Here is a 24,619-nt window from a genome sequence, read left to right on the forward strand (position 1 = left end):
CATCTAATCCAGTACACTAAATGTCCTCTATCAGCTGCCTCAAAGGAAGAAATCCTGCACTTAACCTGTTCCCAGACAAAGTTTCCTCCTAATCCCCAATGAACAGTTTATATGATGAAGTTTGAAGATCCAAAAATCTCAGTGGGTATTATTACCTGTAGCTAATTCTTAATTCTCACCATCTTTTCACAGTAAATCTTAATCTAGTTCTGTGGTGGCTGAAGAGATTTTTGGTATCTGTTTGAAATTTCTACTTTTCACTTACATTTAATATATTTCTTGTGTAACAAGGGGAATAAAAGTTCCTACTTTGGCTTCTCACCACTTTCAACATGTTCTCTAATGTGAATAATCCCTCCCCTCTGAGTTTTTCCATGCCCCTAATTGTTGCCTGTCTTAAAATCAACTTGCTTCTCCTATATCCTTTAGGGTAAAGACAGGAAAAATTCACATAGTCCAAATGGGGTAACTTTATTTGTGACTAGTATATGGGGCATCTGTAGCTACCACAGCCATGGGTAAATTTAAATGAAAGGAATAGGGCAAGATCTTATGATTGTATGATCTATTAAAAAAAAGCTTTACAAAATATCACCACCTGTATTTAAAAAAAAAACTGCCACAATTGCTTTATATACACAATATTTGCCTTTGAGGTAAGCAAAGGTTTTTTATATACTTATTGTATTTTAGGGCTCTAAACACTCTTTTGTTAACATGCTCTTGTAAACCAAGTAACACTAATAGTCTCTGGACGAGAAACAGGACTAGTTTAATACTGTTACCCAATCATTTATAACTACCCTGTTCAAATTCATAGTAAATTCCTATACTACTACACTTTATTATAATAGAGCAAGAAAATAAGTTACCATTCTTTGCTTTATGGTCTGACTTAAGTTCCATAGTTCATGGTACTAAAGTGTTGGGTCTTAAGCATGGTCCATGTGGTTTATCAAACTTATTCCATAAGACACAAAAACTACTGTTCAGTATTTGAAGGTAAGGCACATTGGTAAAGAAATGACACTTAACAGCCTGACTACATATTTCAACTTATTTAAGGCTCAGACATTCTTATTTTTGGGGAATGATGACAACCCGTACCACACCCAGAAGAAAATGTATTATGTAGAACCACAAAAGTTCTGCTTTTTTAAAGTTCGAGTTGCAGTATTCTGTAACTAAGTCTCTGAAATTTACTAAGGCCTGGTCTACACTTACCCCCCAAGTCGAAGTAAGGTACGCAAATTCAGCTACGTGAATAACGTAGCTGAATTCGACATACCTTACTTCGAATTTACCGCGGTCCACACGCGGCAGGCAGGCTCCCCCGTCGACTTCGCGGTACTCCTCTCGCCGAGCTGGAGTACCGCAGTCGACGGGGATCACTTCCTGGTTCGATTTATCGCGTCCACACCAGACGCGATAAATCGAACTCGGAACTTCGATCCGCAGCCGTCGAACTACCGGGTAAGTGTAGACTAGCCCTAAGATAGTTTGCTCTTATTGTAGGTGGGACAGAAAACTTTGGACCATTAACCCTAAGCCAAAAGTGTTACAGGCTTGTTTCACAGAACAGCAGCAGTAAGCAAAGTTCATTCCATTCAATACATGTACCCTGAGGTTTTTCCAGTTTTTATTCCAAGGCTGTATGAAATTAATTGCCTGTTTAGCTTTTTATAGAGTAATAAATCATGTTTTCCATTATTTTGAAATGGATCTAAGTACAACATAGTGACCTTCAAGTGATGTAAATACAAGTTTTGTTAAACCTAAGTTAGATATTAAAAGCTGGAAAAATGAATTCAACGTTTAAAATTTAGAGCAAACAACTAGAGAGGCTAGAACACTAACACCTTCCAGCCTGGGTAGGAGAATGAACATCCAAAATATAAAGAACCACATGAGTGATCAAGTACCCAATCAAAAACTACTTCCCTGTTGTTAGAACTGATGGTTACTCTGAGTTTGGTGTTTCCTCCCTCGTTGTTATTGGGACCTAAATGCACAACTTCCATGTCAAATGTCACAGTTGATCCACAAGTAACAGCAGGCAATTGGTTTGTCATCTCCTTGCCATTTACAAATACTGCCCCTGAAACAGTCAAGATATTTAAACATTTTTTTACAGTGCATAATGGTTAGGGGCAGAAGTTGGCTGCACCACTGATAAAGCCCCAGCACTCCCCCCAGCCCCCCCAGAATGCATATCATCACGTGATTTGCTCACTACTCAAACCCAAAGAAAACTGACATGTAAAATCATAATGGAACTTTATAACAGCTACACTAATTCTGTGCCAGTCTTAGCTCTTCCCAAAAACAGAATAGGTGGTATTGACAAAACATTTTAAACAGTTCCTGTGACACTTTGCACTGGCATAATAAGCAAATATACCAGCTGAAACACAAGTGCATTAGAGCTCCACTATTACATTCCTTATACACATCAGGAAACAATCAACTTAAAAATGTTTTCACTTGCCCTCTATCCCAAACTATTAACCATTGACTTTCAGCAATAAAATAGAAACTAGGGTTCACAATAGCTCTTAAATATTCTATTTAAGTTAAATACAGAGATTGACAAGCATTAAACATAGACAAGAATTAATGATCAAAGATAGGACCATATACTATGTTGATCTACTATTAAAAATTAAGGCTATGGCAAACTAATTGTTGGGTCAAGAAACAAAGGATCGCCAGTAAAGCATAGATCAAATAAATGATTTTAAAATAACATGTTATCCCTCTTCCTATCTCCAGTGCATTTGCTTATCATGGACTGACTGCACTATCAAGGTAGGAAAGTTGTCCATACCACTAATTCTTTCCTTGTAAGTGCCTGAGGGCAGGGACTCTCTTTTTAGATGTTTGAGTGGTGTTTGGCAAAGTTTTGGGTAATTGATGAATAAAATGGAAGCTTACCAGTTGTACTGTTCTCTTTTATCAATGTAACCTTAAGTAAAAATCAGTTGTACTTTTCTTTTTTAAGAAAGTAAGAATGACCATACTATTTCAGACCAAGTCTATACATCCAGACCAGTATCTTGTCTTGAGAGTGGCCAGTGCCAGATGCATCAGAGGGAATGAAAAGAACAAGGCTATTTATTGAGTGATCCATCCATATCAACTGTCAGCCAGTTTCAGCAGTTTAGGGACACCCAGAACATGGGGTTGCATTCTTACCCAACAGCCATTGATGGATCTATCCTCCATGAATTTATCTAATACACAAGACACAGGGCAGGCTTCAATAGTAGCAGTCAGTAAGAGGAAAGCCCAGCTCCAAGCAGGTTTTCCTAAATGGGGACTAGTCTCAGGAATTGAGTTGATTTTTTTGAAGTCTTAGAACAACACATGCAAATTACTTTAGCATACACAGTGTTAAGCAAACTTGTGAATGTTAAAGATGCAGTACACTTCCATGTGGTTCATTTCAAACAACAGAATTCGACTGCTCAGGTTGCTGGAAGCTGTAACAACACTTCAGCAAAAGATCCAGCCGTTAGAGATAAATATGTTGGAAAGCACAGAATAGACATGAGACATAGCCAAGATCTTCACAAACAAGTAGATTATATTCAATAGTGCAATATTAATGAGCTCACCATTTGTACTAATGCATACTGCTTTATCTCGCTGTAAAGAATCATAGCCGTTCTGCTGTTCCACACAGACTCCTATACTGTCTCGTTTGTCTGGCTGACCAACTGTTTCAATTCTATGAAGAAGAAAGTTTTGTTAAATTCTGAAGTTTTAAATTAACAAAAAACAGTAAAAACTGCAGCAAGGTTCATACCAAATCAGCACTACCTTATCATAAAGGACCTCTTTACAATGGCCCCAAGGTGTCCACCACAATTTCACGCAAACTTTGAGACCACCTCTACTGAGTAATTGATCATGTAGGTCCTTAAGACCAGCTTCACCATATACTTCTCTTCAGCTTGTAGCAGATGCTCAGCAGGCCTAGAGATTACAGCTGTATCTTTTCTCACAATCTTAAAATTTTCTTTTTTTTGGTTTGTTCTGTTAACTGTTCCCCTAGTGATGTGGCCTGTGGCCTGCCACTTTCAACAGTTGTGGCACATGGCCTTAGGCTGGCTGTCCCATCTATTAGTATTTGTACCAATCCAGGCAGAATCACAAATTTAGTCATTGTCTACCAAACTGTCAACATCACATTTTTAAGGCAAAGTGCTCCACTTCTGGCAGGTACAGAAGGCCCTATGTGCAGCAAAAGCTCCTTAAAAGGGACTCAGAACATAACCCTGATTTAAGTTACTAATAGAGGGGTTGAAAGTGGGTTTAATAGAGATGATATCCATGACAAAAGGAGGATGAATCATGCAGAAGAACAAGGTGCAATCTCTATCAGATTAACACTGTACACTCTTAAGGAGTTGCCATTCATCTATTTGAAAGGAAAAATAGGATCAGTGGTGCTAGTCAACTGTAAAAGGGTAAGTCATTGCAGAGAGGCTAGAATGGAAATGTATTAATGTGAATAGAATCATACCTGATATTTGCAAATATCAATTGTTAGGGTATTGAAAATAAACCCATGATCTGGGCAACTAAGTGCTCAGAGGCAGCCTGCTGCCACTACAGAATTTCTGAGCTTGGTGTACTTCTGCCATATGCATAGTTACCCTTTTTTGTTCTAATCTTTAACTTCTAATAAAGTGACTGTCACTAAGAGACTGACCAGCCATATAGCCCTATTAATATGAAGCCCTGTGTTGGGTCATGGATTAATCCCTCAGTTGCAGGCTGTTTCTCTAGCTTTTATTATAAAGAGTAGCAGGTTCCCTTAACAATTATGGGACCCTAACTTATCCTGCTAACTTTCTTTGGCTAGAGAGAGCATGCCTTAGGTGGGGACAGAATCTTAAAACAAGTAATTTGCAAGCCTGGCTTCTGCCAAGATGAATTTATAATTTTGATAAAGAACTGATAGACTTTTCCAGTGATCAACCAAACAAACGTGTGTGTATGGACAAACCATTGAAAACGAATGCCCACATCCCAGCCAAAGGCCAATAATCAGGCCTATAAAGGAGAGGGAGGCCATATAAGCTTTATGTTTAAAGATACTTCTATAAATGGATCTGTTTTCTTCTGTCCCGTGAATCATACATTTACCTCTGTTACTCTTTGTTGTTCCTTAAAGATGCTGGGTAAAGTTTTCAAAAAAGCCCAAGTGATTTCGAATACTACATTATGTTGACTTTCAAAGCAACAGACTACTAAGTGGCAAAGTCACTCCTAAATCCCTTGAGCACTCTTGAAAACATAACCTGCCCTGTTTTGGGGGGGATTGGTTTTCACTGGAGCTGATACAACTAATACTTTATGGCATCAAGGCAGCAGAGGTGTTCATTGCTTATTTTCCTTCAGTCTTCATTAAAACATTTAATGATGACCAGATACTTAACACAATTAATATTATCAAGGGGGAAGGAATACAAGCCAAAATAGGGAAAGAACAGGTTAAAGAATATTTAGAGACATTAGATGTATTAAAGTTGTCAGGGCCTGATGAAATTCATCCTAGGGTACTTAAGGAACTAGCTGAAGCAATCTTGGAACTGTTAGCAATCATCTTTGAGAACTCATGGCAGGGGGTGAGGTCTCAGAGGACTGAAGAAGGGAAAACATAGTAGCTATCTTTAAAAAGGGAAACAAAGAAGACCCAGAGAATTATAGACCAGTCAGCCTGGAAAGCTACTGCACCAAATTATTAAACAATCTATTTGTAAGCACCAGCAGGATAATAAGGTTATAAGAAATAGCTAGCATGGATTTGTCAAGAACAAATCATGCAAAACCAACCTAATTCCCTTCTTTGACGGGTTAATTTCCTAGAGGATGGTGGAGAAGAAGCAGATGTGATATATCTTGATTTTAGTAAGGCTTTTATCACAGTCCCACTTGACAATCTTGACTTGACAAAAATGTAGTATAGATGAAATTACTATAAGGTTGGTGCACAAAGTAGTTATCAATGGTTCACTGTCAAACGTGAAGGATGTACGGTGTAGACAGGGGTTGAGTACTATTCAATATTTTCATAAATGACTTGGATAATGGAATGGAGAATATGCGTATAAAATCTGCAGATGACACTAATCTGGGAGGGGATGCAATTAGAATTAGAAGGATTAGAATTCAAAGGAACCTAGACCAATTGGAGAATTGATCTGAATTCAACAAGATGAAACACCAGACCAAAGTACTACACTTAAGAAAAATCAAATGCACAACTACAAAATGAAGAATATCTGGCTATGCCAGGTGTTTTCAATCTTTTTTCCATTTGCAGACCACTAAAAAAATTTTGTATGGAGGTGTGGACCCCTTTGGAAATCTTAGGCATAGTTTGTGGCCCCTCAGGTGTTCACAGGCCACAGATTGAAAGACACTGAGCTATGCAGCTGTACTGCTCCAAAGGGTCTAGGGGCTACAGTGGATCACCAAAAAAAAGGGCTAATATTCTGGGTTAAAGGAGTGTAATGTAGTAAATGTCCTGCTCTATCTACTTGGCACTAGTGAGGCCTCAGCTGGAGTACTGTGTCCAGTTCTGGACACCACACTTTAAGATGTGAACATACTAGAGGGAGGCCAGAGAAGAGCAATAACAGTGATAAAAGGTTTAGAAAACCTGATCTATGAGGAAAGGGAAAAAACACTCGGCATGTTCAGTCTCGGGGGGGGGAAAAAAAAAAAAAGACTGACGGAGGGCAGGGGGGAACTGATAAGTCTTCAAACATGTTACAGGCTGTGCTGTGCTGTCCATGTCCACTGAAGGTAGGACAAGAAGTAATGGGATTAGTCTGCAGTAAGGGAGATTTAGGTTAAATATTAGGAAAAACTTTTTAACTGTAAGGGTAGCTAAGCACTGGAATAGGCTTTGAAGAGAGGTCATGGAATCCCCATCACTGGTGGTCTTTAAGAACAGGTTGGACAAACATCTGTCAGGGATGGTCTAGATATACTTGATCTTGCCTCAGCTTAAGAAGCTCATCTTGATAACCTGTTGAGATCCTACATTTCTATGATTTGTCAAACTTCACAAAGATGCAACAGCAGCTTCCAGTTCTTGAAGAACTGGAAATTAATAAAGCCCCTTTTAATTATATTTTATGATTTGAGAGTGGTCTGGCAAATTATTAGTTAGTTCCTTAAAGATGTACAGGAGAAATCCAAATTGGAACCATGTTGTACTCTCATTCTATCAGATTTTTCAGTTCTCTGGAAATCATCACTGAGATAGCTGAAAGCTATGTTATAAAGCAAAGAAAACAAACAAAAATCTAAGTATCTTGAAGTTTTGCATTTTGAATTGATCCACAATGAAAACTGTTTGTACAAAAGAACCTTAGATAAGGTTGTGTTCATTAGGTCTAGTCATTACTGCAGTTTTATAAATATTAACTTAGAAATGTTCAGATATCGTTAATGTCTTTGTACATTAGAGAACACCAATTCTATGCCTCTCCAGTTAATGCAGCATCTCTGATTTTTTTGTCTGGAAATATGTATGTTTGCATAACACAAAGCTGACCAAGTGCACTAGCTTATCTGTACATTTAAAACCCATTTTCAAGTAAGTGATCCATGGCTTTGATCTATCACTTCATGCACATTGGCGTATACGACTGAGCAGATCAAAGAAACAAGCTAGACTAGTAGTAGAGGGAAGACCGAGCGATTACACAATCAGCAGGACAGAACCACTGGATTCAAGGGCAACAGTGTGGAAGTCCTTACAAACATAATATGCCAACACACGCACTATAAAGACCATGGGCATGGTGGCAGGCTGGGCACCCCAGTAAGGGGGTAAGCTTAAATTGTTAACAGGCCTATGGGTTTGGTGCAGGACACCATTTCTTAGCTTAATATTTTTGTCAATTCCAGCAGCAAACCATCCCAGGAAGCACAGCCCTAGACAGGAGTCGTCGTATATAAGGGAACTTTTAGAAAGACTTAGCTATGAATGTCTCAGTGGTGTTCAGGGATAAACTGCTATTCATTTTACTAATGAAAACCATTTGGTCTAGAATCCATGTTTAGGATGACTATTTTTCTCTGCAGTTTTGGAGAACTTGTGACCTGGAGTTGTTGAGTGTATCTAGAACATGCAGTAGAAATACTATTTAACAGACCATGTTTTAAATCCTATATCATCACTTTGTTGGAAGGCAGCATGCAGCCCACAAGATGTCGTCTCCTTGTAACTGCAGGGAGTAGACAGATATACAAGATCAACCATAGGTTTTTATGGTTAGTGAAATTGAACACCCCACAGTTTCCATTAATCTCAAAACAGAGAGATGCACAAGCCACCATCCATCATATGCACTAATTTATGAATTAGCTATATGTAGATTAGACTAAGCCTGCCAGAGTCACCGGGGCACACTGTTTCGCCCCTCTCAGACTGCCTCATTTACCCGGCTGTATCACCTTGAATTGCTAGCGCAGCTGGACTAATCTTGTCTTCCTACTGCAAGGATAAGCATTACAAACAACTGCAGTCTGAAGAGCAGGGGGTGGTCACCCTGGAGAATCTCTCACCATCCCTTCCAAGCACAGCTCCATGGGGGTAGCAGAGAACTGGGAATAATGTTGGCCCAGGCCAATTACATCATACCCCCAATTATAGCCTCATCTAAATGTCTTGGTTAGTGACACTCCGATTAAAGAGATCTAGTTATGAGAAGGGGACATACGAGATGCTGGTTTTATTACAGCTTTGCTACTCACTGGAGAGGCTATTATGCTTCCTGAATATATGACAAGAAGATTATCTGTAACATGAGTCTTGGCCGTTTCTATCCAGGAGGCTGGTTATCCCTTTGTGAATGTACTGTTGAAACAGATGGATAAAGCCAAATGCTAAGTATTGCATCTAGTGAACTAGCAGAATCTAATATATGCTTTGAAATGGGAAGCTCTTGCGGGGATTGGGGAAAGTAACACAATCTATTTTCTAACTTTTGAGATTCTCTTTAAAAAAAACACATGTTCCATCACATCTTTTGAAGACACATGTGGGCTAGTGCTCTGTGATACAGAAACATGATCTTTCCTCAGAGAGAACGAGCAAAATCCACACTACAAAAAAACTGCACATCAAAAGGATTTTCATCTCTGTTACCAATATGAAAAGGTAAGAGAGACACTGGTGTGAAACAGAACCAGGGAAAGCCTCAAAGCTCTGCATTTAATAGCACAGATGCTTCTGTGCCAGGCAATATTAAGCCTATTGTTTTATTTGAGATGGAAGCTGTGGAGCTCTTTGCATCCATGGCAGACAGAGGACAGTTGAATATGCCCTCGCCCTATGACCATCCAAAGCCAACAGAATCTAAGTTTCAGGGTTAGGATTAATGTAACATCATCTAAAAGCTACATGGATAAACACCATAATCACACCCCCTAAGCTACCAGTGGAGTTTGCAGCAGGATTGTCAAGCCTATTACACAAAAACTGTCAGTCTGTGTGCCTCTGTAATAAGAGAAAGGTGGGGAAAAACTATGGCTAAGTCTCTTAGATCTACAATCACAACTGACACCGCCTGGCAGACGAGACATCTCCACAGGGACTCTCCTCTTCCCCAGCCAAACAGCATCATCTCAAGGGAAGGGCTCAATGCAGAAAAGCTGCCAAGGTTTCTAATCTCACTGTTGTGCCAAATTAAATTCTTAACCCTGAAAGTAAATTCCCCATGCTATCTTTTCCCCTCAGGAGTTTCTACAGATGGCAACCAACAGTCATCTGACCAGAGCTATAATTATGCTGGAGGTGGTATCTTTTTGAGAACTTACTCCACTGCCAATCAGCCATTCTTACACTGTCACATGAAAACAACGCTCCAACAGTCCTAGAAGAATTAGGAGGGTTGGGAAGGAAAGAGGTTACTGTTTAGGGGACCTAATCCAAAGCCCACTGGAGTCAATGGAAGAATACCAATGGGCTTTAGATCAGGTCATAGCAGTTGCTGAGAAGCACCAAAAAAGCTCTAAACACCCCACAGCTCCACTCAGTCTAGGCTAATTTGGGGACCTCATTGAGGAAGGAATAGAGCACTTCAGCTCCTGTTCTAGGTTAGGATGGATCCTACAAGAGGGTCTTGGACTTTGTCCTGAAGAACTAGGAGGTGGAAGCAAACAGAGGAAGGTTCAGGCTTCACACACAAATGGGACTGTGTATTATGTACACACCACTCAGTCAGTGATTTGGGAGTTTACAACTTAAAGGCATAGTGAGGCTTGAGTTCTCTGTACAACACAGCGGTAGCAAAATGAGACAAAACAGGAAATTCCGTTTGCGTAAGTGCCGCATGCAATGGCAATACAGCATGTACTTGCCTGAACGTTAATGTCTGCCCACAGAAGTAAGTAGGAGCTTTGGAGTAGAGCACACCACATGACTGAGAATCATTTCGAAGTGCTATGTTTTTTCGACTGCTCAGGCTGTAACCCTCCAAACCTGCTGTCCATTCTTCAAACAAAAACAAAAACATGAATTACTTCACTGGCTATCATGTGGGGAAGGAGCTTCAGTTGGCTGCATCCAGTCTTTTTACTTCATCTGCAAGTTAGAGTCAGGTTACCATAGCTCTGGGGCTAACCTCTCATTGATGTGCAAAAGGAGTGAGAGAGAAATGAGGCATTTTTTGCAATATCGTGATTGTTGCCAAAAAGATTAACCTGCATTTGACTCTTGGCTATGATTGCTTACAAAGAAGTGACAAAAATGCATATTACACAGTTTCCTTATAAAATTAATTGGGACTAAAGATAACCTGGCATTTCTCTCATTTTCAGCCAGTTTAAGAACTAGCCTTATAGACATTTACAAAGTTAATAGATGTAGATTTTCTATAATAATGAGGAAAAAATAGGAAAGATCTTCAGTTTTGTCATTCAGTGAATCTTGCTAACCCCTCAGCTACCTGTCTAAATAACATCACGATGAGATAGGAACTCATTTCTCAATGGAAGCCTAACTTTCCACCCTCAAGGAAAGCAAAACCCCAGGCTATTACAGAAACCAGAAATCCTTGAGGAAAGCCAGAACAAGAGTTAACGCTCCATTTCTCATTACAACCAATACAAAAGGGAAGTAGGTAGAAACCCCCTGCAAACAGGCTCTGACACAACAGGCAATGACAAATGTGAATTTAAAATTCTTCATGAAACATAGAACAGAATCTCACACTGGCATTTTCCAAGTGCAGGCGCTGCTCCAGCCCAAGCATCAGGTTGATAGCTACCATGTGTGCTACAGAACTAGTTGCAGTTAAAATTAAGCAAAGAATCCAACTGTAGAAGGGTATGTATCTAATTACCTTGTATTATCTAGATACACATTTAATTCCATATATTGCAAGGCAGCAAATTCCATTGTCTTCAGACAGCAAACAGCTCCACAAAATCTACAGCACATTATGGGTTTTTCACAAACACTATAAGCTTCAGAAGACTAACAACAAAAGTTTATACCATGAGGAACTAATGTAGAACGGCCAGTTTGAGGAATACTCCATGGACTCCATTCCTGCCGTCCGTCACCCCGGGCACAGACTCTGAACTGGTAATCAACATTGGGGTCGATATGTAGTACTATGAATTCCATCTCTGAGCCAACATACACATCTTCAAAGTGATTGGCAGTACTCTTGCGATACTGAAGCCTGTAGTCTTGTGGTATAAAGTCATCATCCACCTAAACAGACATTTATTCCATTAACAAGGGATCATGACCATTTCTTCCCTGGATTTCTTTGAACTACAATGTATCCCAGTAGCAGTGCAAGTTAGCAACATTTGTCCTTCGCAAGGTAAGGTGACCAATGGTTGGCCTTTGTTAAAACAAAATCCGAAACACAACATTCTTTCATACTTCTGGGGAGGAATGGCAAGGAAGATAGAGCCATCCAGTAGCAACTTAAATATGTATGGACCTAGCAACCATACCTTTGATTTAGTGAATAAAAAAGGAATGCCTTCTGAATACTGAAGAAAGCAATTAGCCAAGCGTCTGATACAAAATCTGAGGTTCTTTACTCACCCACTGTACCTACCAGAGTACCAAATATTTAAGGGTGCAGAAGTTTAATGTTTATCCCTATGAGTGAAATCCTGGCCCCACTGAAATCAATGGGAGTTTTCCATTGTTTGTACAGCACCTCGCACAATGGGGCCCTACCTGCAATTACCTACTGTAATACATATCACCACCAACTATGGATTCTACAAGACGTTTATTTCTAGGTCAATCTGTGCTTCTGACAAATACATGACACTAAGACCTATTTCGGCAATTGCTATTTAGCTGATAGTGTCACAGAATTAATATTTCTGTAGCACTCATCTGTTTAGTGGGAAGTGTTATAGGCTGGTTTTTGTGTTTTGGGAGAGGGGAGGGCTGGGGGAGGTAATCTCCTGCCTCTTCCATTTCCAACAGTTTGGCCCCAGAAAAGAGGAAGAGTGGGCAGTTTTTTCAGCTAGCTCTGCTGGCTTTTCTACACAACAGATTGTATACAGACCTGTTGCACTAATTGGCAGATACTGGGAGACAGTAGGTACTATCAAGCAGCACACAGGTAGCCCAGTGCCAGACTGAGCGGTCTAAGGGCTGGATTCTCATGTGAAAGTCTTCCTCCACACACACTTGTGCCTCAAAATCTACCATTATGTGCACCTGGATCGAACCATAACATACAATTTCTTCCAGTGTATTTTAAATCCCAAGTCAAAAGGAAATGATTCCCTTGATGGAGGAAGAAATGCAGCGTGAAAGTGACATTCAGTTTGAGAAAGGATACCTTCTTTTTTCTGAAACTGGGTCTAAAAGAGAATCTGAGTTACATTCATTCAAGAGATTTTACTCACCTTACACCACCGGACTAGGATACCGCCAGGCTTCTCAGTAAGTTCTTCTACCTGTACAGGCGGCCGAGATGCTACAGTCCCATGGTTGAAGATTTGATTTTTCACTATAGTAAGAAGACAGTCATCCAGCTGGGCAGATAAACAAGGCACATCAACCAAGGCGGGCACTTCTGGCAAGCTAAGGAAAGAAAAATTGCTGACATGTAAGGGAGCAGCTTGTATACAATTCTATTTCAGCCATACACTTAAAAGACAACACATGTGGTGTTGATTATTTTTTTAACTCTATACTTCAAGGGACTGGTTTTAAAAATTAGAACATTAAAGGAATTCCAGATTTCAGACTTAAAAGACTGAGGAAGTAGCTAATATTTTAGGCCTAATGATGTCATCTGTGTCTCAGTAATCTCTTCTCTTTCATTGGGATTGATGAAAACTATTGCAAACAGACAATCCATATTTCAAGAGAGACCATCTTAGGACTGAACACTACTTGAATTATCAAGGCCAACCCCTTCCAGAATCTATATGTAAGTGGGACAGCAAAGCCTGAAATAAACCTTTGAAATAAAAGTCCCTAATGTCCATTGCCTTAAAAGGGAACAAACAAACAAAAAACCCTATGTAGAGGCATGTTAATCATGATCCTTGCTGCATTCTCAAATCCCCCCACCATACTGATGTCTCTTACCTATCCAGCTGAATGTGCAAAGCCTTTTTTGTAAAGTTGCACAGTTTTTCATTCTGCTCTCCGATGACCTCATGGATGACACTCTCTCCTGGAATGAAAGAGTAAAAAAAAAATGTTCCTAGTATGAAAAATGTCCAAGAAAAACATTCTTCACATCAAAGAATAACCAGTGCTGAAGTGAACAAACAGTTAAAAAATTTTTTTCAGTGTTTTCAATGCTCCTGCAAGACACTTTAATAGAATTTCAACACTTGGATGTTCTTGCTGTTAATAATATATGACAATATAGCATCCTTTGATGACAATCTTAAAGAGCTTTGTAGGAACTTCTATGAGAGAGTTAGGTGATTTGACCAAGGTCCCAGACAGTAACCGAGCTGGGACCAGATGCAAGAAATCAGGGCTCCTTATCCTCTGGCTCCATCACTTGACAGCCCAACTACTTTAAGAGGGAAACATCATCACAGAAAATGCAGAGCATCTTTACTGATTAGAACCTGAAAAAGCTAAAACTGGCAAAGAAATTATAACAGTTTCAACAGTGTGCAGAATCAGGCCCTTTATTTTTTGCAAATGTAACATTCTATGATAGTCTGTGCAGTTCAAGGTAGGGATAGATAAATAGAAAGCTCTTCAAACACATCAGCTCTGATCCCCTACATTTACGTGGAAACCCCTGAAGTTACAGGAAGATCTACAGTGACTTCTGCTTAAATTCAGCTTGGACTCTTCCCAAGTTTATCATCTGATGAGTGTACAGTGATCTGTGGGAGCTATGTGAGCTCAGTCCAGTTCCAAGTGGACAGTTGCCAACATTTAGAAAAAAGAAAAACGCACACTATATTTGGCAGCAAAAGATTGAATGTGCATGAAGACTGAACCCCTTCTTGCTCAGAGGTGGCCCCTCTAGAATAGAGCGACTGTATAGCAAAACTTTTACTGCCACTGTCCACATAGGCAGCTGTGGCCCAGTGGATTAGAAGTAGACTAGTAGCCACGGATCTGGGAGCTTATCAGTCAGACTTATACAAGTTATGTCACCTCCTGTGGTCAAATGGAGATGGTGTTAATACCAGCTTCACAGGAGTAGGCGAAACTATTTGGAAAGTGACAAATTGTTTTGGTGGATACAGGACTTCACTCAGACAGCCAAGCCAGCAACTTCCTTAAGCACAAAACTCACATCCAAGTACAAGTAGCAGACTGTACGACGCGTTGCAGTTCACAAACCAGAGAGCACAGTGGAAGAAAGTTAAAGCTAAGACAGACAAGAACAATGCAAGGAAACAACCAGCCCAGTCATGGCTGAAACAGGCCACAGAATAGGTTCTCCAGTGCAGGGACACAGTCAATAGCGACATTCCTTTGTGACTAGCTATTTGGTAATGATATGGAATAGTTCGCCCTTAATGGTACACTTCGACACTTCTATTGTTTTCTGTCCCAACTGCAAATCTCCTGGAGAAAAGCAGGACTTTCCTTGCAGATATAAATGGGATGCGAGGGAGGGAAAGGTCAGTGACAAGCAGTACAGTATAATCCTTGAACTTTTGTACACTATGTTTTTACTCCACAGACTCAAAATAACTTCCCTCCAGTCCCAAATGCTGGAAAAAACATTCACTCTATTTTGGCAGAAACTCATTTTCCAATATAAAATAAACTCAAATCCAAAATTATTTTCTCCTAGAGCAAAAGCAATTAGACCACATAGGGTGAAATTTACCCCCTGTGCAAAGGACTAGCACAGGGATCGGCAACCTTTGGCACACGGCTCGCCAGGGTAAGCACCCTGGCGGGCCGGGCCGGTTTGTTTACCTGCCACGTCCACAGGTTCGGCCGATCGCGGTTCCCACTGGCCACGGTTCGCTGCTCCAGGCCAATGGGGGTGGCGGGAAGCGGCGCAGGCAGAGGGATGTGCTGGCCGCCGCTTCCCACGGCCAGTGGGAGCCGCGATCGGCCCAACCTGCGGACGCGGCAGGTAAACAAACCAGCCCGGCCTACCAGGGTGCTTACGCTGGTGGGCCGCATGCCAAAAGTTGCCAACCCCTGGACTAGCATAAGACCTATGCACCACTGAAGTTCCACTTAGGTTTAAAATAAACTGCCAGCTTAACAGTACCAAAAACAACACAGATGTTTTGTTATTTATGAGGGCATCTGAGATACATTTTATTTTAAGAGGCCAAACACAATCCATTGCTTCTACTTTGGTGGCCTGGAAGTTAACTTTATGGGAATATATACCTCTGAAAGTAGGTACTCTCCCCCTGTATCATTCCATACTTCAGCCCATTTATATTTATACTTATATTTATACTATAATCCTAGGGTTATATACCAAAATGCTAAAATATGGATCCTCATAAGCAAGCATTGATATGTTTCCCCCCACCCCCAATTCTGCAGAGATCGTTAAACCTTTACTAGTGTTGGTTTAGGATAGGCCCATTTCAGCCAAAACATGCTGTTCGTAACATGCACTACGATCTACACCAGAGGTGGGCAAACTTTTTGGCCTGAGGGCCACACTGGGGTATGGAAATTGTATGGTGAGCCATGAATGCTCACGAAATTGGGAGTAGGGGTGCGGGAGGCTCTGGGCTGGGACCAATGGGTTTGGAGGGCAGGAGAGTGATCAGGGATGGGGGAGGGCTCTGGCTGGGGGTGTGGGCTCTGGGGTGGGGCTGAGGATGAGGAGTTTGGGGTACAAGAGGGGGCTCCGGGCTGGGATCAAGGGGTTTGGAGGATAGGATCAGGGCTGTGGCAAGGGATTCGGGCACAGGGAGGGGTTCAGGGGTGCATGCTCTGGGCGGCGCTTACCGCAAGCAGCTCCTGGAAGCATGTCCCCCCTCCGCTCCTAAGCAGAGGCGTGGCCAGGCGGCTCTGCACACTGCACCGTCCACAGGCGTCACCTCTGCAGCTCCCATTGGCCGTGAACTGTGGCCAATGGGAGCTGCGGGAGCGGCACCTCCGGACAGGGTATCGCGGAGAGCCACCTGGCCACACCTCCGCGTACTATGTAGGAGCCGGAGGGGGGTCATGTTTTCTGCTTCCTGGGAGTCACGCGGAGCGGGGCAAACCCCCGACCCTGCTCCCCGGCGGGAGCTGAGGGCTGGATTAAAAGGTCTGATGGGCCGGATGTGGCCTGGAGCCATAGTTTGCTCGCCACTGATCTACACTAATCTTTAAGAGAAGACTTATAGGAATGTATATTTTAAACAGCCCCCTACCTTCCTGGAGCAGGTCATCAGCTGTACTGACTCCATGTTCTATTAGTTTCTGGCATTCATCCAATGGCTTGATGCTCTCTTCTTCTATGGCATCCACTTCCTGCAGCAATAACACTAGTCGCTCATCCAGCAGCTTCCTCAGGGTCCCTTTTAAATCATTAAAATGCTGCTCAAGTACATCCCTTGTCAGAGCTGCACTCTCTCTGATCTGACTCAAGACAACAGAAAAGAGAAGGATTCAGGGTGAGCAGCTGAAAAGAAATATTCCTTTATCATTGCGAATCACATTGCCTGCATTTGCTGGTGGAAAGCTCTATGCTAGGTCAACTTTTACAAAGGCTCTCAGACAATTAACAAACCTACTAGGATACTCTCATTGTAGGATACTCATTTGATTAAGGGTACCAAGCAGGGGAGAGAAAAGGTAGTGAGGCTACCCAAGCAGAAAGACAAGCGATGAAAGCAAAGCAAAACTTGTAATCTTTTAGAGAAGGATTATAAATAATGACGAAAGCCACATGAAACTGGAAGAGAGGAGACTATCCTTTAGGACAATTATCTCCCCCATAAACAAACTAAAGACACACTTAAGAGTGATGAGCCTACCGTAACAGGGTCACAAATCATGTGGACAACAGGATGCCTTTGGCCAACTAGGAGGTAGGCTATGTATGCCATGGCCAAAATAGCCCAATGCAAATAAGACATATTAAAAATGTAACCAATTCAAATCAAGCCAGAACACATTAAGTAAATCAATTTATTCTGGGACTATTAGACGATAAAAGTGTGGCCCTCATTACTGTAGTATTTGAGCATCTCTATCTTGAGGTATTTATTCTCACAACACCCTTGTGAGGTAAGGCAGTACCATTATCCCCATTGTGCAGATGAGGAACTGAGGCACGAAAAGGGTAAGTGACTTGCCTGACATAACAGAGGAAGTTTGTAGTAGAGCAGGGACTTGAACTCACATCTCACAAGTCCTTGGCTAGTGCCCTAACCACTGGACAACCCTTCTTCTACTTTACTCAACAGATTTCCTTTCCAGTATCTATAAACTATTTAAGTCTCCTGAGGAAAGTAAATGTATTAGCAGCTTATTTGTTCTCAAGTCAGGGAAATTTCTCCTCTCAGCAGAATTTGTGTTCATCCGCAATAAGAACATCCATAGACACTACTGTAACCTACAGGCTGCTCCTTAGAGCTGCAAGTCTTGAGCAGGTGCATTAAAAAGGGAGAGCAGCTCAGCTACACAAAAAGTTTTAGAACAGAGTTAGAACCAATGATATTAAGGCTCTGTATTGAAAGCTAGATAGAGAGAGTGTCTTAGGCAACTGCACAGGACCTGTCATTGCGTTAACACATTAAGCAGCAGTGTGGTATTTCCCATCCATCCAGAGCACTAAGACAATGACATATCCACTCCTTGTGCAGCCGGTCCTTCCCACACACTGGACTCACATTAGTAATGAGAATGGCACTGCAGCACACAGCATTAGAACAGAGATATAACTGTGTGTATTTTAACATGTCAAAGATCTTCATTGTTGGCTCACCACATTGTAGTTGAATATTTCAGCATGCAGAGGCCTTATCCAAAGCCCATTGCAGTTAGTAGAAAGACTTCACTGACTTCATTGAGCTTTGGTTTAGGCCTATCAGAAATATGACCAGCCAGTATTTGGAGAAAATTCAGCTCCACAGAGTGGAAAGAGAATGGTTTCAATGTTTACTCGGTCTGTCCATCTGTGTGTTTGAGTCACTAATTTATCTTTAACAGGCAATTTCTAAGTTACAAGAAGACTATCACATAGTCTCAAATCAGATCAGACAAGTATCCTGTCATGGCCGGTGCTCCAGAAGAGTAAGAAACCCTGTATTCAGTAGTTATGAAATATGCTGTCCCCAGTGAAAAATCTCTTCTTTCCTCCTATATTTAGAGGCTTAACCCCAGAAGCGTGAGGGTTTGAATCCCTTCCAAAACTTTATTTTTTTTTATTTACTATTACAACTCTGAATAGTCTTGTTATCCACATAAGTGACCGATCATTTGTTTGAATCTTATTACATTTTTTGCCTCAACCTTGGTGCAAGGAGTTCCATGGGCCAACTGCACATTTGTGTGAAGGGGACTTTTGTTTTATTTTTAAATCAGCTGGAAATGGATCACCTTTGAGTTCCATTTAATGTTTCCCTTGTTCTTTTGTTAGGAGTCAGGGTGAATAGTGAATATGCCACCATATCCATTTTGATTCTATGGATATTGTAAGAATCTTTATTACAAAAAAGTTGTTGTTACAAAAAGTTTAATACAAAGTCAATTAAGAACCCACTGCATATGATTTTTTTAAAGAAGGAAACATTTGAATTCGTGAAAAATTAATCACGAGCTAAAAGTCAGAATTAAATACACTACTATGAAGTGCTTTTATGATTTACACACATAAGGAAATGCTGCAATATAAGCCAAGCCCTAGATGTAATTTCTAGATCTTTAGAAGTACTGACAACCAACACAGGAAGCTCTTGGGTTAGGTAAAGTAAATTTCCTCTTCAAGCAATCTTCATAAGCCTCTGCGGCTGCCACACAGCTTGGCTTCCCCTCCCTTGTTATTTTACTATTTCAGAAAAAAAGGAAGTGTTTGGCAGTGTATATTCGAGGCCGGGGTGGAGGACGACAGAAGAGAATGGTTGTTCCCCCAAACCCATTACCGTTTTAGATGCGTATACAAACTCAATCAGTATCAGAATCTCAATGCTAGAGCTAGGGATGTGCAAACAGAAGAGAGGACGAAAATACTGGAAAGTAAAAACACACACAGAGGCTCGAAAATGGATTTGAATACTGTAGTAAAATGGTCCTAAAATGGAGGTTGATGCTGCAATGCTAAGTGGTCCTGCTAGCTGTAGCCCAGCCTAGGAGTCTTGAGATTTCCAAAGGCATCCTGCATAGTTGATTCATATCCTCCTTTGTCAGATATCTCGTTAGCGTAAACTCAATTGTGGCCAACTCAGCAGATGACCGAGCCCACAGTTGGAAAGTGAATCCAGGGGAACAGAAACAAATGCATACAAGCACAGAACCATACAGCAAAGAGATCAACTGAAGTCGCAGGAACAAGGAAAGATTCAGTACTAATGAATGCAAAGTTCTGTATCCAGGGAGAGGAAACAAACAGCACAAATAAAGGTGAAGGTAACTAAGCAGTCACACCCACCAAAGTAACAGAGCAGTTATACTCACCATGCTAATGCAAGTTTACTGTCATTTGTCCCGTTATATTTTATGTTAATAAGCAGCACCACTGCAGCAGGGATAGCAAAGTTTGGATGAGAGCAGCAGTCCCCAAACTTTTCAGGGTCATACCTCCTTTACCCCTGTCTGCCCCCCTGCCCGGGCCAGGAGTGGGGACGGGATGCGAACAGGGGTAAGGGGGCCAAGGCCACAACTGGGGGCAGGTGTGTGGGCAGAAGCTGGGGCCTCGGGCCGGGAGCGGAGCCCCGGGTGCAGGGCCGGCAGCCAGGGTCAGAAGCAGAGCTGGGCGGCATTCCCTCCCTGCCCCGCATGGGGGTTGGCCCAGGCCCCAGCTGCACCCCCGTGAACAGTCCTCCACCCCTCCCGTGGGGAGGGGGGCGCTCCACAGTTTGGGAACCTCTGGACTAGAGGCATCTATGAGGCTCGTTACCTTGAGCAGTTTGCAATAACAACAACTTTGAAAACCACTGTGATTAATGAACATTAATCTTCCACTTGGTCATAACATCAGGGCATTAACCCACATAGGTTTACAACAGATTTCTATGGTGATGGGATCAGTTTCAAGGAAATTATCTGATCACAACAGAAACAACAAGGAGTCTGGTGGCACTTTAAAGACTAACAGATTTATTTGGGCATAAGCTTTCGTGGGTAAAAAACCCCACTTCTTCAGATGCATGGAGTGAAAATTACAGATGCAGGCATTATTATACTGACACATGAAGAGAAGCGAGTTACCTTACAAGTGGAGAACCAGTGCTGACAGGGCCAATTCAATCAGGGTGGATTTGGTCCATGCCCAATAATTGATGAGGAGGTCTCAATACCAAGAGAGGGAAAATTGCTTTTGTAGTGAACCAGCCACTCCCAGTCCCTATTCAAGCCCAAATTAGTGGTGTTAAATTTGCAAATTAATTGTAGCTCAGCAGTTTCTCTTGGAAGCCTGTTTTTGAAGTTTTTTTGTTCAAGTAGGGCTATTTTTAAATCTGTTATAGAATGTCCAGGGAAATTGAAGTGTTCTCCTACTGGCTTTTGTATGTTACCATTCCTGATGTCTGATTTGTGTCCATTTATTCTTTTACGTAGAGACTGTCCAGTATGGCCAATGTACATGGCAGAGGGGCATTGCTGGCACATGATGGCATATATCACCTTAGTAGATGTGCAGGTGAATGAGCCCCTGATGGTGTGGCTGATGTGGTTGGATCCTCTGATGGTGTTGCTAGAGTAGATATGGGGACGGAGTAGGCAACGGAGTTTGTTACAGGGATTGGTTCCTGGGTTAGTGTTTCTGTGGCGTGGTGTATAGTTGCTGGTGAGTATTTGCTTCAGGTTGGGGGCTGTCTGTAAACGAGGACTGGCCTGCCTCCCAAGGTCTGTGAGAGTGAGGGATCGTTTTCCAGGATAGGTTGTAGATCGTTGATGATGTGCTGGAGAGGTTTTAGCTGGGGGCTGTATGTGATGGCCAGTGGTGTTCTGCTATTTTCCTTGTTGGGTCTGTCCTGTAGTAGGTGACTTCTGGGTACCTGTCTTGCTCTGTCAATCTGTTTCTTCACTTCCCCAGGTGGGTATTGTAGATTTAAGTAAAACTTGAGCGAGACGGGTACCCAGAAGTCACCTACTACAGGAAAGGACCAACAAGGAAAATAGCAGAAAACCACTGGCCATCACATACAGCCCCAAGCTAAAACCTCTCCAGCACATCATATTTATGCCTGCATCTGTAATTTTCACTCCATGCATCTCAAGAAGTGGGTTTTTTACCCACGAAAGCTTATGCCCAAATAAATCTGTTAGTCTTTAAAGTGCCACCGGACTCTGCGTTGTTTTTGTGGATACAGACTAACACGGCTACCCCTCTGACACTTGATCACAAGAGAAAAATTCTGTAAGATTTAAAATAAATGAAAGATAACTCCACAAGATGAACTAACACCGAGGGTGTTCTCAGGTCTACAAAAATTAAAGACATTCAGGGTACGTTTACACTGAAGAGTTAAATCAGATAATAGATACCTGAGTCTGAATGCATGGGTATGGAGTCAGGCGATTATATGAGAATCTTCGCTTCGATTTTTTTCCTTAAAAGCAGATTTCTATCTTTCAAGGTTGCAGAAGAAAAACTTTAAAATGGGAACTCTAAAAGCCCCCAAACCAGAAGGTTGATAAAAATTCCAAAATTTTAACCTCTCATTATTTTTAAGACAATCTCATGATCTGGGAGGTGGGGGGCGGACTCATTAATTTTTAATTCTTGGAGCTGGCAAAACAGGGGCAGTTCTCATCTCAGACCTGCTCAGTCTGAGGCAGGCAACTACCTGCATCAGTTTCGCTCAGGTCATGTTCAGAAGATTTTTCCCCCTCAAAGTGCCAGAGACTTGTTTTAAATTGAAGCGTGGACGCCACATAATCTGAATCTGTCCCAGGAAAGAGAGGTGGTGTGTTCCAGCCTATGGACTAGGTGTGTCCCTACCCTGCCCGCCTCCCAGTCACCCCAACCCCCACCCCCTATTTCCTCTCCCCCATCACAGCCCCACCCCCGCCAGCACCAGGACCCTGCACTCACCAGCACAGCTCTGTACCCAGCTCCCCTTGACCTCATTCCCTGCCCCCGCACCCTCAGCTCTCCCCCCCAACCCCCAATGCCCCACCTGCTTGCGCGCCTGCTGCAGCCCCCGCAGCCTCTGCTGCAGCTCCCGCCGGTAGCTCCGCGCCGCCTCCACGCTCTCCCGAGCCTCCAGCAGCAGCGCCTCACCCTCCGGATCCATCCCACTCCCTGCCCGGGCTGTGGGGACCCGCTGCTGGCAACAGCCGCCCGGGCTGGCCTCACACCCGGAAGCGAACCACATCCGGGCAATGAGCCAGGCAGGAGGGCGGGGCATAAGTTTGGGGTTTTGTTGTTGTTGTTTTTTAAATCAAGGAAAACTTTATTGATACCCCAAAATGTACATATGGCACACAAGCTAGCATTGGTGGAGCAGAAGGAAAGCACAGTCACCAAACCCAGGTCCCGATTGCAAAAAGCCCATTCAGAATTCAATGCTACCTATGTTCATTCAGGCCTATCACTGAAAGCAAACACTTCATTATACTTATGTTGCATAAGACAAATACATTGATATGTACAATAAATTACCATTGAATTTATTGCTACATTTTACACGTCTACACACTAGTAAACTATTAATTCATTAGAGCAATGAAAATACAGTCATTGCATTAAAATGAAACTATTTTTAATTTTAAATGTAAAAGTCACTCTGTAACACAGGAGAAAGGATGGTCTGGGGTTAGGGTACTAGCCTGGGGCTTGGGAGAACTAGGTTACATTTCCTGCATGGCCTCAGGCAAGTCACTTAGATTTCAGTTTTCAGAGTAGCAGCCGTGTTAGTCTGTATCCACAAAAAGAACAGGAGTACTTGTGGCACCTTAAATTAGTTAGTCTCTATTTGAGCATAAGCTTTCATGGGCTACAGCCCACTTCATCAGATGCATCGAATGGAACATATAGTAAGGAGATATCTATACACATACAGAGAACATGAAAAGGTGGGAGTTGCCCTACCAACTCTAAGAGGCTAATTAATTAAGAGAAAACATTTTTGTAGTGATAATCAAAATGGCCCATTTCAGACAGTTTGACAAGAACGTGTGAGGATACTTAACATGGGGAAATAGATTCAATGTGGAATCTAGATTTCATCTATGATAGACTTCAATGGAAGCTTGGAACCTAAATACCTTTGTGAATCAGGGACTTAGCTGCTTTGTGCCTCACTTCCCCAACTAGAAAATGGAGATAATAGTACTTTCTTTCCTCACATGGCTGTTGCGAAGATAAATACCACTGAAGATTGTGAAGCACTCAAGTGGGAAAGTAATGAGAGCCAGATAAGTACCCAGGATAGATACATAGTATTAATTACTTAGAGCTTGTTTACACTGGCAATTTACAGGGTTGCAACTTTCTTGCTCAGGGGTGTAAAAAAACACTCAGAGGTGTAAAAAACACACTCCTGAGCGCAGCAAGTTTCAGCATTGTAAAGCGCCAGTGTAGGCAGTGTTCTAGCGTTGGGAGCTATGCCAGTGTAGACTAGCCCTTATATGATGTATCTGGCCTTGCAAAAATCAACTTGTCCAATCATGAGAGACAAGTAATTTTTTTCTTATGCACTTAAGACCCTGATACTACAAGTAACTCCAGCTGGGTTGACCTCTACACCTATACTGTGCCAGGGCCTATCATATTATATTATAGTAGGTCCCATTATGTTAGGCAATGTACAAATACATAACAAGAAGCAGACCTTGCCCCAGTCTAAACAAACTAGACTAACAAACGGTGGGAGGAAAAAGTGAGGCACAGAGAGGTGAAGTGACTTGCCCAGTGTCACACAGCAGGTTAGTGGCAGAATAGGGAACAGAAACATGCCTCCTGAGTCTCAATCCAGTGCATTAGCCACTAGCTCATGCTGCCTCTTCTCTCCCCTATATATTTAGGACCCACGCTTGCAA

At 42.0% G+C, this 24,619-nt stretch overlaps 1 protein-coding gene across 1 annotated transcript; it reads right to left on the reverse strand.

The window, feature by feature from the left end:
* Positions 1-1,605: 1,605 nt before the first annotated feature.
* CRLF3 (cytokine receptor like factor 3) lies at positions 1,606-22,953 on the reverse strand. The gene is made up of 8 exons (XM_065416107.1): positions 22,756-22,953; positions 16,843-17,050; positions 13,610-13,697; positions 12,919-13,096; positions 11,527-11,749; positions 10,390-10,522; positions 3,618-3,730; positions 1,606-2,098 (listed from the first exon to the last, which is right to left on the reverse strand). Exons 1-8 carry the CDS (start codon positions 22,951-22,953, stop codon positions 1,845-1,847), a joined length of 1,395 nt encoding a protein of 464 aa, XP_065272179.1. The 3' UTR covers positions 1,606-1,844.
* Positions 22,954-24,619: the final 1,666 nt, after the last annotated feature.

The sequence above is a fragment of the Emys orbicularis genome, chromosome 13 (genome assembly GCF_028017835.1).
Source record: "Emys orbicularis isolate rEmyOrb1 chromosome 13, rEmyOrb1.hap1, whole genome shotgun sequence".
Taxonomy (NCBI): Eukaryota; Metazoa; Chordata; order Testudines; family Emydidae; genus Emys; species Emys orbicularis.